This window comes from Schistocerca cancellata, chromosome 3 (assembly GCF_023864275.1).
Source record: "Schistocerca cancellata isolate TAMUIC-IGC-003103 chromosome 3, iqSchCanc2.1, whole genome shotgun sequence".
NCBI classification, from domain to species: domain Eukaryota; kingdom Metazoa; phylum Arthropoda; class Insecta; order Orthoptera; family Acrididae; genus Schistocerca; species Schistocerca cancellata.
The window spans coordinates 708,504,862-708,523,153 of record NC_064628.1 but is presented as its reverse complement, the minus strand read 5'-3'; the positions used below and the strand labels follow the sequence as shown (position 1 = coordinate 708,523,153).

General features: G+C 37.7%; 1 protein-coding gene across 1 annotated transcript in view; it reads left to right on the top strand.

Annotated features, from left to right (window-relative positions):
- The window catches only part of LOC126176527 (rap guanine nucleotide exchange factor 4), a 186,330-nt gene that overhangs the window by 57,822 nt on the left and 110,216 nt on the right, over window positions 1-18,292 (top strand). Inside the window, exons 6-8 of the mRNA XM_049923683.1 lie at window positions 6,502-6,702; window positions 14,771-14,909; window positions 15,002-15,218. Of these exons, the coding sequence (XP_049779640.1) occupies window positions 6,502-6,702; window positions 14,771-14,909; window positions 15,002-15,218 (557 nt within the window). The remainder of the gene's footprint in view (window positions 1-6,501; window positions 6,703-14,770; window positions 14,910-15,001; window positions 15,219-18,292) is intronic.

Genomic DNA, 18,292 nt, shown 5'->3' with positions numbered 1-18,292 from the left:
TTCATGCACTTTTGCTATTGTTATTGCTATGTGTGGGATGGTATATTATTCTGGTGAAAGAGCATTTCTTGCATGCCAATCTTTGTCTGTTTTCAGCCATTGCAAGTTTCAAACGATCCAACAGTAAAGCATAATAGAGCCCATTTATGGTCCCGTGTTTTTCCCTAGTAATCTAAGAGGATTATTCCTTAGGAATTCCAAAAAAAAAAAAAAAAAAAAAACCAGTTATCATGACCTTAACATCTGACTGAATGGTCTTTTTCTTCTTCAGTTCACTTTCACCAGCCTTCAGTGTTTTGTCTGGTTTTTTCTCTGGTTTGTAATGATGATTCAGGTTTAATCAACAGTCACAAATTGGTGCAAAACGTCTTGCAGACTGCAATCAAACATCTCATACATGTTGTTGAAATAATGTGCTGGATGCACTTTTGGTTAAATGTGAGCAACTGTGGCACTCACCTGGCACACAGCTTATTCATAGCCAAATCTCCATGCAGGACATTATGCACTCACTCAGTTGAGATGCCTACAGTCCCAGCAACCTCACGATTTTTTTCAGCAGTTTTGCATTACCATATCATGGATTTTGTCAACAGTTTTCTTTTTGGTGACCTTAATTCGACTGCAAGAATGTGCTTTGTCATCAGTGCTTGTCCGACCACATTTAAATTCAATAATCCAAAAATAAATGGTCTTCAGTGAAACTACAGTGTCCATGTGAACTTCATCCAACTTTGTTTTGATTTGTGCAGCAGTGCAACCTTCCAAATGAAAATGTTTAGTTATAGCATGGTACTTGGTTTTCTCTGTTTTCAATTGCAGTTGACACTCTAACCAATTCAAATGGCTGCGAGGAATGAACTGTAATAAAAACAGGTGGTAAAATCACTGAAGTATAATCTAAGCAATGAATCCTATTTGGTTTGCTAAAGGGGATGTAGTCTTTATTCCCTTGATTCCAATCACAAAAACAGACTTACCTCCCACTTTTAAGAGCAATCATTTTCCAGTAAAAGTTTTCTTTCCTGTAATAATCAAGTCATCTTAATGAAACAAAAGTTCCCATTGGCTGTTGCTAATTGGTTCTTTTATTTTGGATACTCCACTACTGTACAGTTTCATCTGTTTAATCATTTTCAGGAGGAACAGTATAACCATCAAACAGACATCAATGTTTTAGTGGAAGCTTTCATCTACTCATACGAAATGTGTTCAAAAAGTAGCAGGAGCTTTATAATTTTGCATGTGGTATTCATGCCAATAGGACTATTTTTTATTGTTTTTTTAAACATGTCTGAAAAGTATCTGTGTAGCATTAGCCATTTTGGATATTTAGTCTGTTGTCGGGTGCCAGAAAGATTACTTGTGTTTTGGTAGTACCATTGATTATTCATTTTATGTAACATGAATGTATTTGAGTTGCTAAAATGAACAACCATCAGTTGTATAAGGGAATGATGACAATGAAGATCTGTGCAGGTCCAGGACTCAATTATAGATTTCCTGCTTTACACACCAGCTGTCACCTTAACTGCTTTGGCTATTGGTCCACTACTCACACCAGACCCAAACTTCCATTTGTCATTATTCCTGCATCACAACATGTATTTGTACATGTTATGTAAGTTCCATACTGGGAGCGACATTGTAATTAAAAGTTGCTTTCTGGTATCGGTGGATAAATATAGTATTGCAAGCCCATGTCGTTGGGAAGAACAATGCAGTGTTCCTTCAGACATATTAAATATTGCTTTTGGTGAGTCTTCAGTGAGTAAAACAATAGATTACATGTGGTATAAGTGTTTTGAAGAAGACCATGAAGAAAGCGTCCAGGAAGCCGCAGCACATCATCAGCTGATGAAATCGAGAAAAGAGGAAAATAAATCATTATGAACACTCAAGGAACCACAGTCAGAGAAGTCACTGATGGTATTCAAGTATGACTTCGCTCCAGCAATGAGATTTTTTTTGGGTGTTTAAGGTATGAAATATGTGACAGCAAAGTTTGTTCCAAAATTTTTGATGTTCGATCAAAAACATTGGCAAGCACGTGTTGCTAGATGAAAACAATGACACAGAACTACTGAAATGTGTTGTAACAGGTGATGAAACATGGTTTTAATGATAAACTGTTGAAGCTATGGCTCACTCGTCCGAGTGGAAGCATTCTGGATCCCCAAAATCGATAAAATCTCAACAGATTGCTCTCAGTGTAAAGGCTACACTCACTTTGTTCTTAGGTTTTTAATGCCATATTACACTTTAAGTTCTTGCCACAAGATCAAATGATCAGTAAAGAATACCACTAAAAATTTAAAGCTATTTGCATGAAACACTCTGAAAAAACGCTCTGATTTGTGATGGAACAATCTTTGGCTTTTGCACCATGATAATGCACTTACTTACACTTTGGTGCTTCTTCATTATTTCTGCACCAGGGACAATAATGTAACAATTCCCTGCCTCCATTTTTGCCAGATTTGCCCAGTGTGACTTTTCTGTTGCCAAAAATAAAGTAAATCTTAAATTAACATGACACCACGTGTGTGTTAAGAAACTGTGACATAACCATACCACTTGCAAGTAAGAGAGGGCACTAATGACAACTGATATGACAGATTATTGGTATACAGAAAACTAGTTTTGAGTGTGCACCTCATTGTAGGTAAAATCCTGGTTAAACAAATCAAAGATCAATCTCTTAAAGTAGTCGTCACCAGTTGGAATGTTAGCTCATAGACAGCTGCTTGTGGGTCGTTCACTAGTAGCAAGTCAACAATAACTCATACCAGCAAATAAATGTCCAAATAGAAATGTTATAGGCCTATATATTCTGCATAAGTTTATTTTCTTGGAAATCATAAATTCTTAAAAAAGAAAAATATGAGAGGAATGGTGTTCATTACATCTCGGTGCTGTTTCTGGGTAGTTAAATTGGGCACAATTATTTTCAACCCATATGGAGAGGGGGTGACCAACTATTTCATTAAACCATACCTGTATTTTGTAGCTCCAATTATTATGTTTTTAAACACACTAACATTCTGTCTGCAGTGTGAAGCAGGCATAAAGTGTTGCCTTTCTCATTATTTAACGAAGTATGAAATGTAACCATCATTTCCTACAGGACAACACTTTTTACTTTATCACTTCTTCTTTCAAAGCTTACTTCTTCTAAGTATCAAACTAAGTGTGGTTAGGGAGACATGAATAGGTAATGGTGATTTGGGATCTGCTGCTGCTGCTGCTGCTGCTGAAGAAGTATTACAAGAAGTCATTTTTCAACCTTTACTGTTGCAGTTAAAAAAATCTATGTACCAGAAATTTGCAGGTTATATTGTATCTTTGCCTTGTTTAATTATGTATGTGTAGTTAAATAAATGGCTGTTGACTAAGTCTCTTAAAAATAGTTTGCGTCTTCACAAAAAGTTCTTAGAGATACTGATACTCTGAACAGAGTTGAAGCTAATTTCTGTAATACTCCAGGAAGATTAGCAAATTCTCTGTGTCTTTGATGCAAATAATGGTGTTGGCTACATTTAACAGCCTTTTTGGTTTCATTTGGAATATTTGGTTATGTTGGATCTTCCATTAGCTCATCATCCAAAGCAGGAACTTTTTTGTAAAAATAAATATGATAACGTTATTATCAACAAAGAAACATGATAATCAATGCATCTTACAAATAAAAGAGAAACCACCAGTTCAGCTGCCGAATTATTTTGAGGAATGTGGACTAACTGGTATATATAAAGCACTGGTACCATTTAACACAAATTAATCAATGTTTTCTTGTCAGGTCTTTGATTAAAGAGTCTTAAAACTGGGTGTCTCATCAAGGCATAAAATTTGTATTTACTTACATTCAAAACCAATAAAATATGTAAAATCTCAAGGTATGAAATGTTGTAAAGAATTGTCCAGTATATGAAGATTGTTGATTTTCAACTTTGACAAAAGTTCACAGCTGAATTGCATGAGTCATGTCAAGGCTGGCACTGGCATCATAAACTTTTTTCCCCCAAGCACTCTTCAGAGTGCTTGATACCAAATAAAAGATGTTTATTTTCCTTTGATGAAAAATGCGTGGCTATAGGGCGGAAAAGCTATACAGATGAATAATTGAAAAATTTTTGAAGAATCTGCTCCATTGCATGGTGTATGTGACAAGTGGTTTGTTGTTGCCACACAAACATGGATGGTGTAGAATGCACAACATACCCAATTCAGATCATAACCAGTGAGATGAATAAACAAAGGACTATAAACTTTTAAAAGAGGAATGTTTGTCTTGGATGAACATTTAAGCATGAAGAAGTTACTGGCTAGATTAAATCAGTAATAGCTTATAGCTATTCAGCATTAAAATCGTTTAAACATATTACAGCAGTTTCGAACATCTCGTGTGCAATCGAAACCAATTTTTTACTTATATAGCAAATGTCTGTCCCTAACAGAAGGCAAAGGAACACTGAAAATGGCCAACTTCCATTTGATAACATGCTCAGAAGAAAACCGAAACTGAGCTGTAAAAGTAATGGTAAGATTACTTAGGATTCACATATTGTGATAATTATCAGAGAAGCGGTCACAGGTCAATATTATCTATCAAATTTCTCGAGGGTTTTTTTTTTTTTTTTTTTTTAAAAAAGCCGCTGGACAAAGTAGTTTTCATTTTTTCCAGAACAGTTGGCAGACCTACAAACCACTCAAAAGTTTTGTTTGCTGCATGTACAGACATTAAATTGAATCACAGATCATACTCTCCAGCTATAGCTTCTTTGCACTCATTTCTCTTTTTGGACCTGAAGAACTGTATCAGAGGATGGACATGTACTATAGGCAGAACATAGCATGTCATCTTGGATGGAGAATCATCAGTAGACATAGAAATAACTTGAATGTGTTCCATGGAAGGTGTTGGGACCATGGAAGGTGTTGGGACCGTTGCTGTTCTTGTTGTATATTAATAGTAACCTAAGACTTTTCACAGAAAATGCAGTTCTCTGCATTGAAGTATGAGTACTGTCTAAGAAAATATTTTGACATATCTCAATATTATTTCAAAGTTGGGCAAAGACTGTCAAGTTGCTTTTAGTGTTCAAAATTAAGATTCTGCACATAAAAAACTGAAAAAAGTAATATTGTATGACTACAGTATCAGTGACTCGCACTTGGAATCTAACAGCTTCTACAAATGCCTGGGAGTAACACTTTGTAAAAATATGAATTTAATGATCACATAAGGCTCAGTCATTGGTAAAGGCAAGTGGCAAGCTTAGTGCATTGGTAGAATACTACAGAAATGCAATCAACCTTCAAAGGAGATTGCTTATAAATCACTTGCACAATGTATCCTAGAATATTAGTTGTATGGGACCCATGGCAAATAGGACTAACAGGGGTACATCAAACATATTCAGAAAAGGGCATTATGAATGGTCACAGGATTGTTTAACTCATGGGACTGTGTCACAGAGATGCTCAAGAAATTGAACTGGCAAACACTTGAAGATTGTCACTAACTTCCTGTTGACTCACATTGTGTTCATGCCTACACATCAGCTGGTGACAGAGCTTTCCAGACATTTAATGCCAGATTACTTTTGCGGTCTATCATTATGCCAAACTGTGCTTCTTAATATTTCAAGAACCAGCTTTAAATGATGACTCTGGGAATACACTGCAATCCCCTATGTATCGCTCCTGTAGGATCGTGAGGATAAGACGAGATTGATTACAGCATGCACAGAGACATTTAAACAGTCAGTATTTCAACGCCTCATACATGAATGGAATGGAAAGAAGTCCTAACAGCCGCTGTAGTGGAAAGTACCCTCTGTCATGCACTTCACAGTGATTGGCAGAGTATGGATGTAGATGTGCAGACAAATGAAACAGTGTGTAGGAAAAAATTCTTATTTTCTAGGAGATTCAAATAAGTAGACACACTAAAGAATTTACATGCAGAAGAAAGATGACAATATTGCAAAGGAAAAAAGATTTTCATTTAAATGTGATTTATTTTTGAATCTACCAACATAAGAGCAACATTATTTTCCCTAAGTTCCAAGTATGGTATATTAGATAACACTCTACTCTTATGTACATCATCTCAAATAAAATAAGATTTTTGAATGAAACAGTATTAAATACTACATAATACACTTCATATTGTTTTGCTGATGTGAGAATCAGTGGCATTCTTTTTGTGTTATAAGAACAACCTCCATTACGTTTATCAATTAACACTGGTTCATTTCTTCTTCCCTTTGTTGGCAAAGTAAGGTGTATTTCTGTGATATTTTTATGTGTGGGGTAATGGCATGCATAGTTCTTCAATTGCACAGTATGTTATGATAAACTTCTATCAGATTAACAACATCTAAAGATTGAAAACAAACAAGTTTGGTTCCCTAGCCCCCTACCTACCTACCCACCCTCACTTCTTCCTTTGACTAATAAAATTGAGAAGCTTACTATTTCTTATAATGGTTGCAGGTACACTGTCATGGCGGGTACTCCACAGAAAATGCTGGAGCACCTGCTCGAGACACGTCTAGATGGACGTGGCTGTGGAGGAACAGTAGGTGGCCGAGATGTCGCACCTCATCCGTCAAGTGACCCTTTCCTGGAAGACTTCCTGCTGACTCACATTGTGTTCATGCCTACACATCAGCTGGTGACAGAGCTTTCCAGACAATATCCTTTAATGCCAGATTACTTTTGTAGTCTATCATTATGCCAAACTGGATGAAAGAATTGAATATGTATCACATTGTCATAGAGTTAACATGCTTATATTCATCTAGTTTAGGTTTTTCTTGATGCTATGGGACTTGGAACAAAGTGCCAGTTTGGAGAGCAGCAGTACTAATATGAGCAATTTTTTTTATAGATTTTATAAGTTTTGTAAAATCTTCAGCACAATGTATGGGATGTTTTAATGAAAGGTGTTGTATTATGAAACATCACAATTTATTTGCACAGCAAATACAGAAAACAGTATTGTGAACACTACAGGGAAATGTGCAGTCAGAGAGTGTCCTGGTAATTCAAAGTCCAAATACCTCTCTAGTACATGTCTCTTCACTGTATCTGTCAAATGATGTCTGGTCTGAATCACACCACTAACTGTCAAGTGAATCACTGGAGAACAGCCAGTAGTATCCAGTGCACTGTCTTATATAAAACTCATTGTATGGCCTCGCTGTCTTAAGGTTGGGACTCATTGGCTCACTGCTTGTGTGTCCATCACCCCCACCACCACCCGTGATGAAATGTAGCCGACTCGCCACTTAATTCATTGGTCAAAATAGAATCCCTCCATTCTCAGTTTGGAAGAAGGAATGAAACAGCAAAGTTTGTGCCACTTCCGTAGTGGAGAGGAGACCACCACAGAAAATGACAGAGGATAAATCACTCTTCCAAAATTGTTTCACCATGGACATTCTTTGTTTCAATCATCACTGAGATAAGCGATAGCAGAATAGAAAATTGACTAAATTTGCTCGACATTGGGAATGAGATAAATCATAATGAACATGTGAGAGGTTCTACAGAGAACATATGGAATAACTTGCTCTCATTCTAGTTGTAGTTTACCATAGGTCACTGGAGCCAACGGAGGATACCTATCAATTGGAAAAAAGCACAGGTCATGCCCATTTTCAAGTAGGGTCATCAGACCGATGATCTACAAATCAGTCTTATAAGCCTATATTCTTGTCAACAGTCTGCTGTAGAATTACGGAACATGTTTTTTGCTTGTGTATGCTGGTGTACAAAACTTAAGGCAAAAGTAACTTTCTCATGATTTGCCACTTCCAAGAAACATATTTTGATGAAACTTGGACTATGAGATAAATAGAAATAACACTTTTATTCGAAGATAATAATTACACTGAAGTCATCATGACTAATGATATTATAAAAGGTGGGACAGCATTCTTAATAGGGTGCGTGATCACCACAGACAGCATGCTCTGCAACATGCTCATGTGCTGGCCATAAGGTTGGTAAGGAGTTCCTGTGGTAGAGCCTTCAATTTCTCCACTAGCGAGATTGACAGCTGCTGGATTGTCATTGGTGCATGTCGATGTGCTGCAATACCTCTCTCCAAGAAATCAGATTTGTGCTTCATGTGATTTAAGTCAGGCAATTGGGCAGGCCAGTCCATTCGCCAAATATCCTCTCCTTCCAAGAGGTCCTACACCAGCAATGTTCAAGGTGGTCACTCATTGTCGTCCATAAAAATGAAGTCGCAGCCAAATGCCCCTGAAAAGATACGCACATGCAATGTTATGCCTCCCCACCCTACAAAACCTAGGTCACCAAAACAATCATGATCAACAACGTTTCTGGGTGTATTACATGTTCCAACCTCTCTCCGTATGAGGATATGTCCAGCACTGTTGAACATGATCGTTTTGCTGGTCCAGGTGTTATAGTGAGGGGAGACATAACATTGCATGGGCGCACTGATCTCAGAATCTTTTAATGCGGTAGACTCACTGGTTAACTTTATTGTGACACTGTACTCCTTCCCCATGAGCATCTTCTCAAGGATGGATTCTGCCATCACTGTATTTTTTTGCTGATGATACTGCCGTCTGTAGAACAAGACAGTAGCGAAATGCAGGAACATGTGCAGAGGACTAAATTGATCAGTGCAGAGAATAAATAAATGTAATGTACTATGGTTCATTTACACTACAGATGTAACTGTCAAAAGATACAAGTATAAGTTAAGACCTAACGTCACAGCTGGAAGACATTACTAGTACCTGCAGGTGACACTGAGTATTGGAAAACTACAAAGGGGACTGCATATGGATCAGATGATAACTAGGCATATAAGTCACTACACATGTTAATGAGAATTCTGAAGGGTGCAAGCAAAGGTACAAAGGAGAAAGCCTTTTTGTCCCATATTTGACTCCAATTGAAGTATGCTCCAAGGATATATTGTGCCCAGCAAGATACCCGTCAAAGTAGATACCAGGAGCAAAATGGAGAATGGCAAGATCTATAATGAGAGATTACAGTAGGCGAAAAATGGTAGCTCATACAATCACTAAAACTTTTAATGTATCTAGTTGGTTGGTTGGTTCTTTCCTTTCTTTCACAGGAATCATACTGGCATTTACCTGAAGCGATTTAGGGAAATCACAGAGAACCTGAGTCAGGATGGCCATAAGTGGGATTGTGCCATTGTCATCTGAAATAAGAGTCCAGTGTGCGAACAACTACACCAACTTTCTCAGGGTACTAGTTTGGTAGCAGTGGTGGCGAGGAAAATTTGTGTATACCAGAAAGATAGGCAAATGGGAAATAAAAGTGGAGTATTTGTTGCAGTTGACAAAAAACGCATATCAACTGAGATAGAAATTGAAACTGCATGTGAGATTGTTTGAGCAAGACTCAGAATCAAGGGTGGCCATAAAATGATAATTTGATCCTTCTATGACCCACCAAACTCTTCCTCTGATGTAACTGAAAACTTCAGAGACAACATCAGTTCACTTGTAAGTAAGTTCCCCAATCATACTATAATCATTGGGGGAGACTTAAATCATCCAACAATTTAATTAGAAAAATTACAATTTTGTTAGTGGTGAGCATGATAAGACATCCCGTGAAACTTTACTAAATGCCTTCTCTGAAAACCACCTAGATCAGATTGTTAGGAATCCCACTTTTGATGAAAGTATATTGGATCCAATGGCAACAAATAGACCTGATCTCTTTGAGGATGTCCACATTGAAACTGGTATCAGTGACCATGACATGGTTGTGGCAACAGTGATTACCAAAGTACAAAGGACAACTAAAACAAGCAGAAAGATAAATATATTCAAGAAACTAGATAAAAAAAATCAGTAATGTCTTATCTCAGTGAGGCACTTGAAAATTTCAACACAGGGCAGGAGCATGTAGAGGAACTCTGGTTCAGGTGGAAAAGAATAATTGCCCAAGCACTGGATAGATATGTACCCAGTAGAACAGTTTGTAATGGGAGGGAACCTCCATGATATACAGCCACTGTAAAAAAAGTCTACATAAACAGAGATTACTGCATAATAGATGAAAAACAAAGCATATGGCTATAGATAGAGAGATGCTGAATGAAATGTGTTTGGCTGCCAAGAGAGCAATGCATGACGCCTTCAATGACTACCATAGCAGAATATTGTCAAGTGATCTTTCACAAAATCCAATGAAATTCTGGTTGTATGTAAAGGCTGTTAGTGGTGCCAAACTAGGTGTCCACTCCCTAGTGAATGACACAGGAACTGAAATTGAGGGTAGCAAAGCAAAACCTGAAATGCTTAACCCCATTTTCAAATCTTCCTTTGCAAAGGAAAGCCTAGGAGAATTGCCCCAATTTAATCCTTATACCACTTAAAAGTTGAATGAAATAAGTATTAATGTGAACGATGTTGAGAAACAGCTGAAATTGTTGAAATTGAACAAGGCTCCATGCCCCAATAGAATCCGTGTCAGATTCTGTACTGAATTTGTGGCTGAGCTAGCCTCTTCTCACTATAATCTATCATAGATCCCTAAACAAATAACCATGCCCAGGTCATGGAAAAGGCACAAGTCACACCCCTCTACAAGAAGGGTAGTAGAAGTGATCCACAAAACTACCATCCAATATCCTTGACATCGATTTGTTGTAGAATCTTGGAACATATTCTGAGCTCAAACATAATGATGTATCTTGAACAAAATGACCTCCTCAGTGTCAACAAACGTGGATTTCTAAAACATCAATCATATAAAATACAACTCCCACTTTTCTCACATGACATACTGAAAGAATTGGATCAGGGCAACCAGGTAGAAGCAGTGTTTCTTGATTTCCAAAAAGCATTTGACTCAGTGCTGCACCTATGCTTATTGTCAAAAGTATGGTCATATGGAGTATCAAGTGAAATTTGTGACCAGAGTGAGGACTTTTTGGTAAGGAGGACACAGCATGTTATCTTGGATGGAGAGACATTTTCAGATGTAGAAGTTACTTTGGGTGTGCCCTGGGGAAGTGTGTTGGGACCCTTGCTGTTCATGTTGTATATTAATGAACTTGCAGACAACATTAATAGTAAAATCAGGCTTTTTGCAGATGATGCAATTCTCTATAATGAAATACTATCTGAGAGAAGTTGCATAAATATTCCTTCATATCTTGTTAGGATTTCAACATGGTGCAGAGATTGCTGACTTGGTCTAAATATTCAGAAATGTAAAACTGTGCACTTGGCAAAATGAAGAAAACATGGTATCCTACGACAATAATATCACTGAGTCACTGTTGGAATCGGCCATCTCATATAAATACCTGGAGTAACACTTTGTAGGGAAATGAAATGGAATGATCACGTAGGTTCAGTTGTGGGCAAAGCAGGTGGTCGATTTCATTTTATTGGCAGAATACTGTGGAAGTGAAATCAGTCTGCTAAAGAGATTGCTTACAGATCAATGATGTGACCCATCCAGAATATTATTGCTCAAGTGTGTGGGACTTGTACCATATTGGAATAACTGGAGATATTGAACATACACAGAGGAGGACAGCACAAATATTCACAGGTTTCCTTAATCCAGGGAAGAGTGTCACAGAGATACTGAAGGAACTGAAATGGCAGAAAGATGTAAACCATCCCGAGAAAGTCTATTAACAAAGTTTAAAGAACTGGCTTTAAATGATCACTCTAGGGATATATTACAACCCCCTACATTTTGCTCTCACAGAGATCATGAGGATAAGATTAGAATAATTACTGCACACACAGTGGCATTCAATCGTTCATTCTTCCTGTGCTCCATATGTGAATGGAACAGGAAAAACCCTAATAATTGGTACAATAGGGCACAATACTCTTTACATGCATCTCTTGATGATTTGCAGAGTATACATGTGGTGGTGGTGGTGGTGGTGGTGGTGGTGGTGGTAGTGGTCATATCCTAGTGGGGTTAGCCATCATGTTTGATGGGTGACTGACAAAAAACACCTTGAGTGCGAGGTTGCAAAAGGTGAACGATGTTTAAAGCATTCAACACCCACATATTGTCTATCATGCAACCACAGTATTGGCTGTTGATGGCCACAGGGGGCAGGACCTGGAGGTATCCAATGGACAGCACAGCATAAGGCTACAGAGTAAAGTTGAACTGCTTAGTTGATGAGTAACTCACAGCATTACTACATTGCTAGAGGTGTTGATACAAAGCAGAACAGTGGCAATGATCAGAACAACAAACGCTGCAATATTTCAAACAATGGTTGCCAAAGTTAACATTTCACCAGAAAGGAAACCAAGGAATTTTGCAGAGTAACAGATGAAATATTAGTGTTTCTGCAAGGTGAATCAGTGCAATGCATGGTGTCATGCATGCTCAACTGTGCAGACAATGTACATGAGGAATACAATGATGACAATACATACTTAACAAGTGAAAGTGATATTGAAACGGGTGTCAAGCTGTCATCATCCTTGTCAGACAGGGGTCCACAAATCCCATCTCCAGTGAAACATAGTAAAGGACAATTGTTGTCCAAGGACAGGATACTAAACATAATTATGTACATGGAAGATAATCTGCAGCTTAGTTAAAAAAAATTATGAAGAGATTTTGAGTAAGTCCACAGCAATACAACCTTGTAGTGTATGAGAAAAACTACGGATATTCAAGGGAGGACAAGGCACAGTTGTTACAAAAACTGGTGTTTGCATGTTGCAAGGATGCATGGTACAATTTACAGGATGTTCATGACAGTGATCTTCTACATTGCGCAAACTGAATTGTGTGTGACATAAATTACAATGATTTCAAAGAAAGCACTGGGTGGTTGCATAACTTCAAAAAGTGGTACAGAATTGGAAGACATACGATAACAAAATTTCAAACAAAGCATCAACTTGACAGTACACAGCAAACTGCAGAATTGACCAGAAAATTTGAAGATGAGAAAAGCAAACTTCTCCCATTGTTCAGTAAGGAATTTGTTTTCAGCTCCAGCCAATCAGGATTTGAAGAGGAAGTGCATATGAAAGGAACCCTGGAAATTATCAAGATAAACTAACATCATTGCCTTAACACATTTATATAAAACTATGCAGACTGTTAATTTGGATGATACATTGGTTGGAAAGTTATTTATTGTGATGCGAGAAGTTGGAGGTGGTCTGTCTCCTATGACTCTTTCTTGTGTGTATGATTTTGCAAGGGCAGCTGATCAAAATAAATTGCTTTTGCTTGATTCGTGGTCTGCATATAAAAATCATACTTCTTCAGAGCAAACTATCCATGCTGGAAGATTTGTGACATTGCAGCTCATACCACCTGGAACCACTGGACAAATTCAGCCTCACTATCTGCAGCTATGTGTTAAAGGATAACAAGTTTCATGATAAGCTCCATGACAGACTGTTTTGCATTCAGTTGCATATTGCTACAGTCCATCAGTTCTCATCACCTCATATGATTCTATATGCATTCTTCAGGAGTGGATACCTGGATGAATGTCCTACACGATTTTTATCTCCCAACGAGTTTGCCTTTAATCTTGATGGTGCAAACCTTTGTAATCACTGTGGCACACCATTTTTCATTTGGTGTTCATGGTGCAAGCTAATGGTTTGTTTTGAACATTTATCGGATGTCAATGATGTCCATTTTGTGAACTGTAATACATACATCCCATAGAAGGTTGATCTCTGCACGACCTGGACACTCATTTTCCATCACCCTCTTGATGTGTATAATGAGCCATATTAAATGGGCCTTGTTAAAGATTGAACTTGCAACCTTGCATTCAAGGGGTTCCTTGTGAGACACACATCTTCAGTAGTGACCAGAGGGATACCTATAACTGTCACATATAAAGAAATAAACTACTGCAAGGATATGTCTTACCTTTTAGGAGTAGCATTGGTTTTCGCTACTTCTATCCACATTGAGTTGCTTTTGTAGATTAATTACTCAGAAATGAAGATTTCCACAGGGCAGACTATTAGCCTTTGGGGTCTGGGGCCTGTAGAGAATATGTATCTGAAATGTACTGGATCTTGAAGAGTCCTTGGTATTGGCTGACTAGCTTTGGTTCTGCACGTTTCTATAAATCTTTCTTGAAATAACTACATACAGAAGGCTTGAACCATATCACATTGCAGCAACACATAAATAGCAGCTAGGGTTAACTGTGTACACAACAGAAATAATGGAAAGTACTGCACGGAAACAAGTGAGTGAGGAATGGCAATTGTTACCGTATAGTATTCAAAGTGTTGCTCTTCTCTCTCTCTCTCTCTCTCTCTCTCTCTCTCTCTCTCTCTCTCTCTCTCTCTCTCTCTGTGTGTGTGTGTGTGTGTGTGTGTGTGTGTGTGTGTGTGTGTGTGTGTGTTTTAATTACCTCAGTGTTTAAAAGATGTGTGTTACTTTTGTTCTTTTCAGTATTTCATCAAATATACTTGGAATTATTGAGTTACAATTTGGAGACAAATATTCTGCTACAGCCCCCTTCATTATCAGAAGAACTGTTGCATTTAAGTGTTCAACAGATTTTTGTAATAATTGAATACAGGATTAAATATGGTCAAACACATTTGATCTTCATCAGTCTGTCTAGCATAAATAAAAAAGGTCTGTGTTTCAGTGTGGTTGTGTTACTTCTATATGATGACATTTTCATACAGCAGTGAGAGATTTTTAATAAAATAATTCTCTATCAGCTCAAAATCATATGATCCATAACTTTATGCACTTATCGTATAGATTCTCCAAGCCAAGATCGTGATTTCTTATTGGCATGTAAGAGAAGAGTTGTGCAATTTGTACATAGGTGGGTGCTTACAATCAGACACCCAGTTTTTGATGATCCAAGCTCTCTTGAGTTTCTTGAGGTAAGAGGTTGACCAACCTGTTGTGTGTTTAATCACAGTACTGAGAAATAGGCACTTTGTGCACATACTGTATATTTTTGGTTCACTTTCAGGAAATGGCAAGTGAATTGGAAGTAGACTGCATGCAATGGAATTCCTTACAGGAAGAGGCCAGTCTCATGCACCATGTTATGTCTCAGTTGAGACGTTACCAAGATGAACGTTCTCTCAATGCAGGACAGAAATGGAAACTGCCACCATGTGGTCAACCAATCAGCCTGTTCACCGGAACCAGTGAAGGAAGAACTGTTATCAGACCTGATGATGATAGTATGTTTTCATATAAGCAATTAGTAATTACAGTGAAGTGTGCTGAACATATCCTGATACAAATATTCTGAATTTATTTTATAGTCTAGCACGATTAATACACACATGATTACTTGAACAATATTCATAAGATTACATATTGTTACATTATAGCGTGTCATGCTATAGAAATTACATGTAAGGGGAAACAAAGTAACATAAAAAGTTTCACCACATTACTCTTTCCTCCAACAAATTTGTGAGAGTTGGTACATAACATAGGTGTTTCTTTTGTATCCTTATGTTAATTGTAATAAGATTCTTATATGAATAACATGGAGACACTGTTTATATTGCTACATTTTGAGTAGAATTCCTAAAAGAATACCTAAAACAATAATTAACATGCTGTGCAGACCTACTCCTTTGTACAACTCAGCATCTTAATTGTATGATGTTAATAAGAGGTTACTGATGAAGGGGAAGAGGACAAACAAATATTTTGAACATTGATAAAAGATAAAGGATAGTTGCTACTCACCGTGTAGTGGACATTCTGATCTGCAGAAAGGCACAGCAAGAAGACTGTTGGAAAGTTAGCTTTTGACCAACAAGGCCATTGTCGAAAATAGACAACATATGCACATACACGCATTGAGGCAAAGGCAACTCACACATGCATGATTACAGTCTCTGACAGCTGGAGCCAGACTGCGAGCAACAGGGCATTCTGGCAGAGGCAACTGGGTGGGGGTAAGGAGGAGGATGGGGCAGATAGGAGGAGGGACAGCAGGGTGGGGGGGGGGGGGGGGGGAGGGGGTGGTAAGCTGCTGCTGGGAGTGTGCAGGGATGAGGTGCAGAGTGGAGCAGCTCATCGATGCATGCTCCCGACAGCACTTTTCTGCCCCACGCTGCTGTCTTGCTATCCCTCCCCCTCCCCATTCCAGCCTCCTTCTAACCCCCACCCAGTTGCCTCTCCCATAATGCCCTGCTGCTTGCAGTCTGGCTCCAGTTGCCAGAAACTGTGGTCATGTAGTGTGTGAGTTGCATTTGCATGGCTGTGTGCCTGTGTGTATGTTGTCTATTTTCGACAAAGGCCTTGTTCGCCGAAAGCTAACTTTCCGACAGTGTTCTTGTTGTGCCTTTCTGTGACTCAGAGTCGCTGCTTTATGATGAGCAGCAACAATCCTTTTCATTATATTGTTACTTTCCAGCCTGGATTTTCTATTTCTTGAACAAAGATAAAGATCAAGATTTAATTCATGTTTAAAGAGAACAACAATGTTGCTTATATTTTTGTCAACTTTCATTCTTATTGTCTAAGGCCTTTCAAACTACACAGTCCCTCTAGTTTTATTAGTCTGGTATAATAGCTTATTTGAACCTAATCAAATTTTGACAGTTTCTTGTAGACTCCACAGCAAGAAAGAGGACCATTGCAGTTTTGTGGTCTTTGCATTGTAATTCGCTGTACTTTTGTGCTTACCGTAACTAATTTTCCAGGAATCTAAACATACCTTGTAATTTAGTTTTGTCTCTTTGTAACTCCTTCTATGACACATTTAATTGTATACTTAACTGTTACAGAGATATGTTGCGAATTTTTTTTATTTAATAATTTTACACATATAGTTGAAATGGCACCTTTGGGCATCCTGTTTTTTAATGGTAACAGGGAAAAATCACCAGCAACTCTCACACCTATAATTTCTTAATAATACACTGTGTCCAACCATTTCATCTTGAATATACCCTTACATCCTCATATGTACACCTTATTCTTTCCACTCTTAGGTAATAACCGTAATTTTAATTATTTGGTTCCATTTTTATTGTGAAGACCATCAGTAACACATCCCACTGCTTGTTTATTGTCTTAAGTTCATAAAAATAATCAAGGGATAAGACAATTACATATTTTCGTCATTGTCATGTTTCCTGCTCATCTCAGTTCTTCTGTAACAGTATGTAAAAACTTACTGTCAGCAGTTCTGTGTACTTTCTAGCAGTTCATGAAGGTGGCTGCATTTTCATGACTCCCCAGCGCTTTTGTTGTAAACGTGATTTTGTACCAAAAAATATGCCATCAGCAGAAATAAAATAGAATTGCTAGCCATTACTTTCCTCCAGTAGGCAAAATTCCAGAATCCACAAATAGATGAATGTAAAAGTACAAAAACTATTATCTTGCTTTAGAAACTGTTCCTTCCTTCGTTGGGCAGGAAAGAGGGATTGATTGTGGAAGGTTAGAAAGGATGAGTAGATCTAGTGTTGCCATATCCAATTTGCAGAGAAGTAGAACATGGGGACGGGCAGTCAAAAAATTCAGTGGGACAAAGACCTGAACATTGGGACATAAAAAGGTGTAAATTTTCAAGTTGGTACACTGGTGCAGCAGTAGTTAAAAGTATTGCACTGTTCATCAAAACTACCAGGTTAAGCTCTTAATAAAAAATTTCCATCAAATATCAGTACAAGACACACACTTTAATTGTATTTTGAAACACAGACTATAGCCAAACCTATTAACCATGAAGTAAAGGAGGTTGGTGTGGATGAAAACCCTGAAAATGAATTTGCTGTCATATAGCAGGTTTTGCCAATGGGCTGCTCAGTTAGTAATGATTTCAGCTTGTGTCTAAACCTGTGTTTCCAGTCTACAGTCACACTCACTTCGCTAGGGATCCTATTCACTAATTTCACAGAAATGTGGTGCTATCTTGGTTATATTAAGTGATTGCTGTTTATCTCCTATTGCTAACTTAAGCTTTACATAACTAAACTGCTATTTACCAAGTAATATGTTGTATACATACTTTAAGAATAGAGATGTGAACAATGATCATCACTACTTGTCTTGAATGTAATAGGAACCTTCACTTTTTAAATCTAGCTAATCAGATATTTTGCATCAGGAATGTTAAATTGCATATCATGAGTCTCTGTGAAATTAAAATGAAAACCGCTATGGAGAAAACGTATTGGCTTGTAAGTATGAGGATCCCAAGATTCTGTAAGAGCCTTCTGCAAGATGTTTGGTTGTCAATTTTAAATTTTATTTTTATTACATAGTTCAATAGAAAACATTCCTGGCC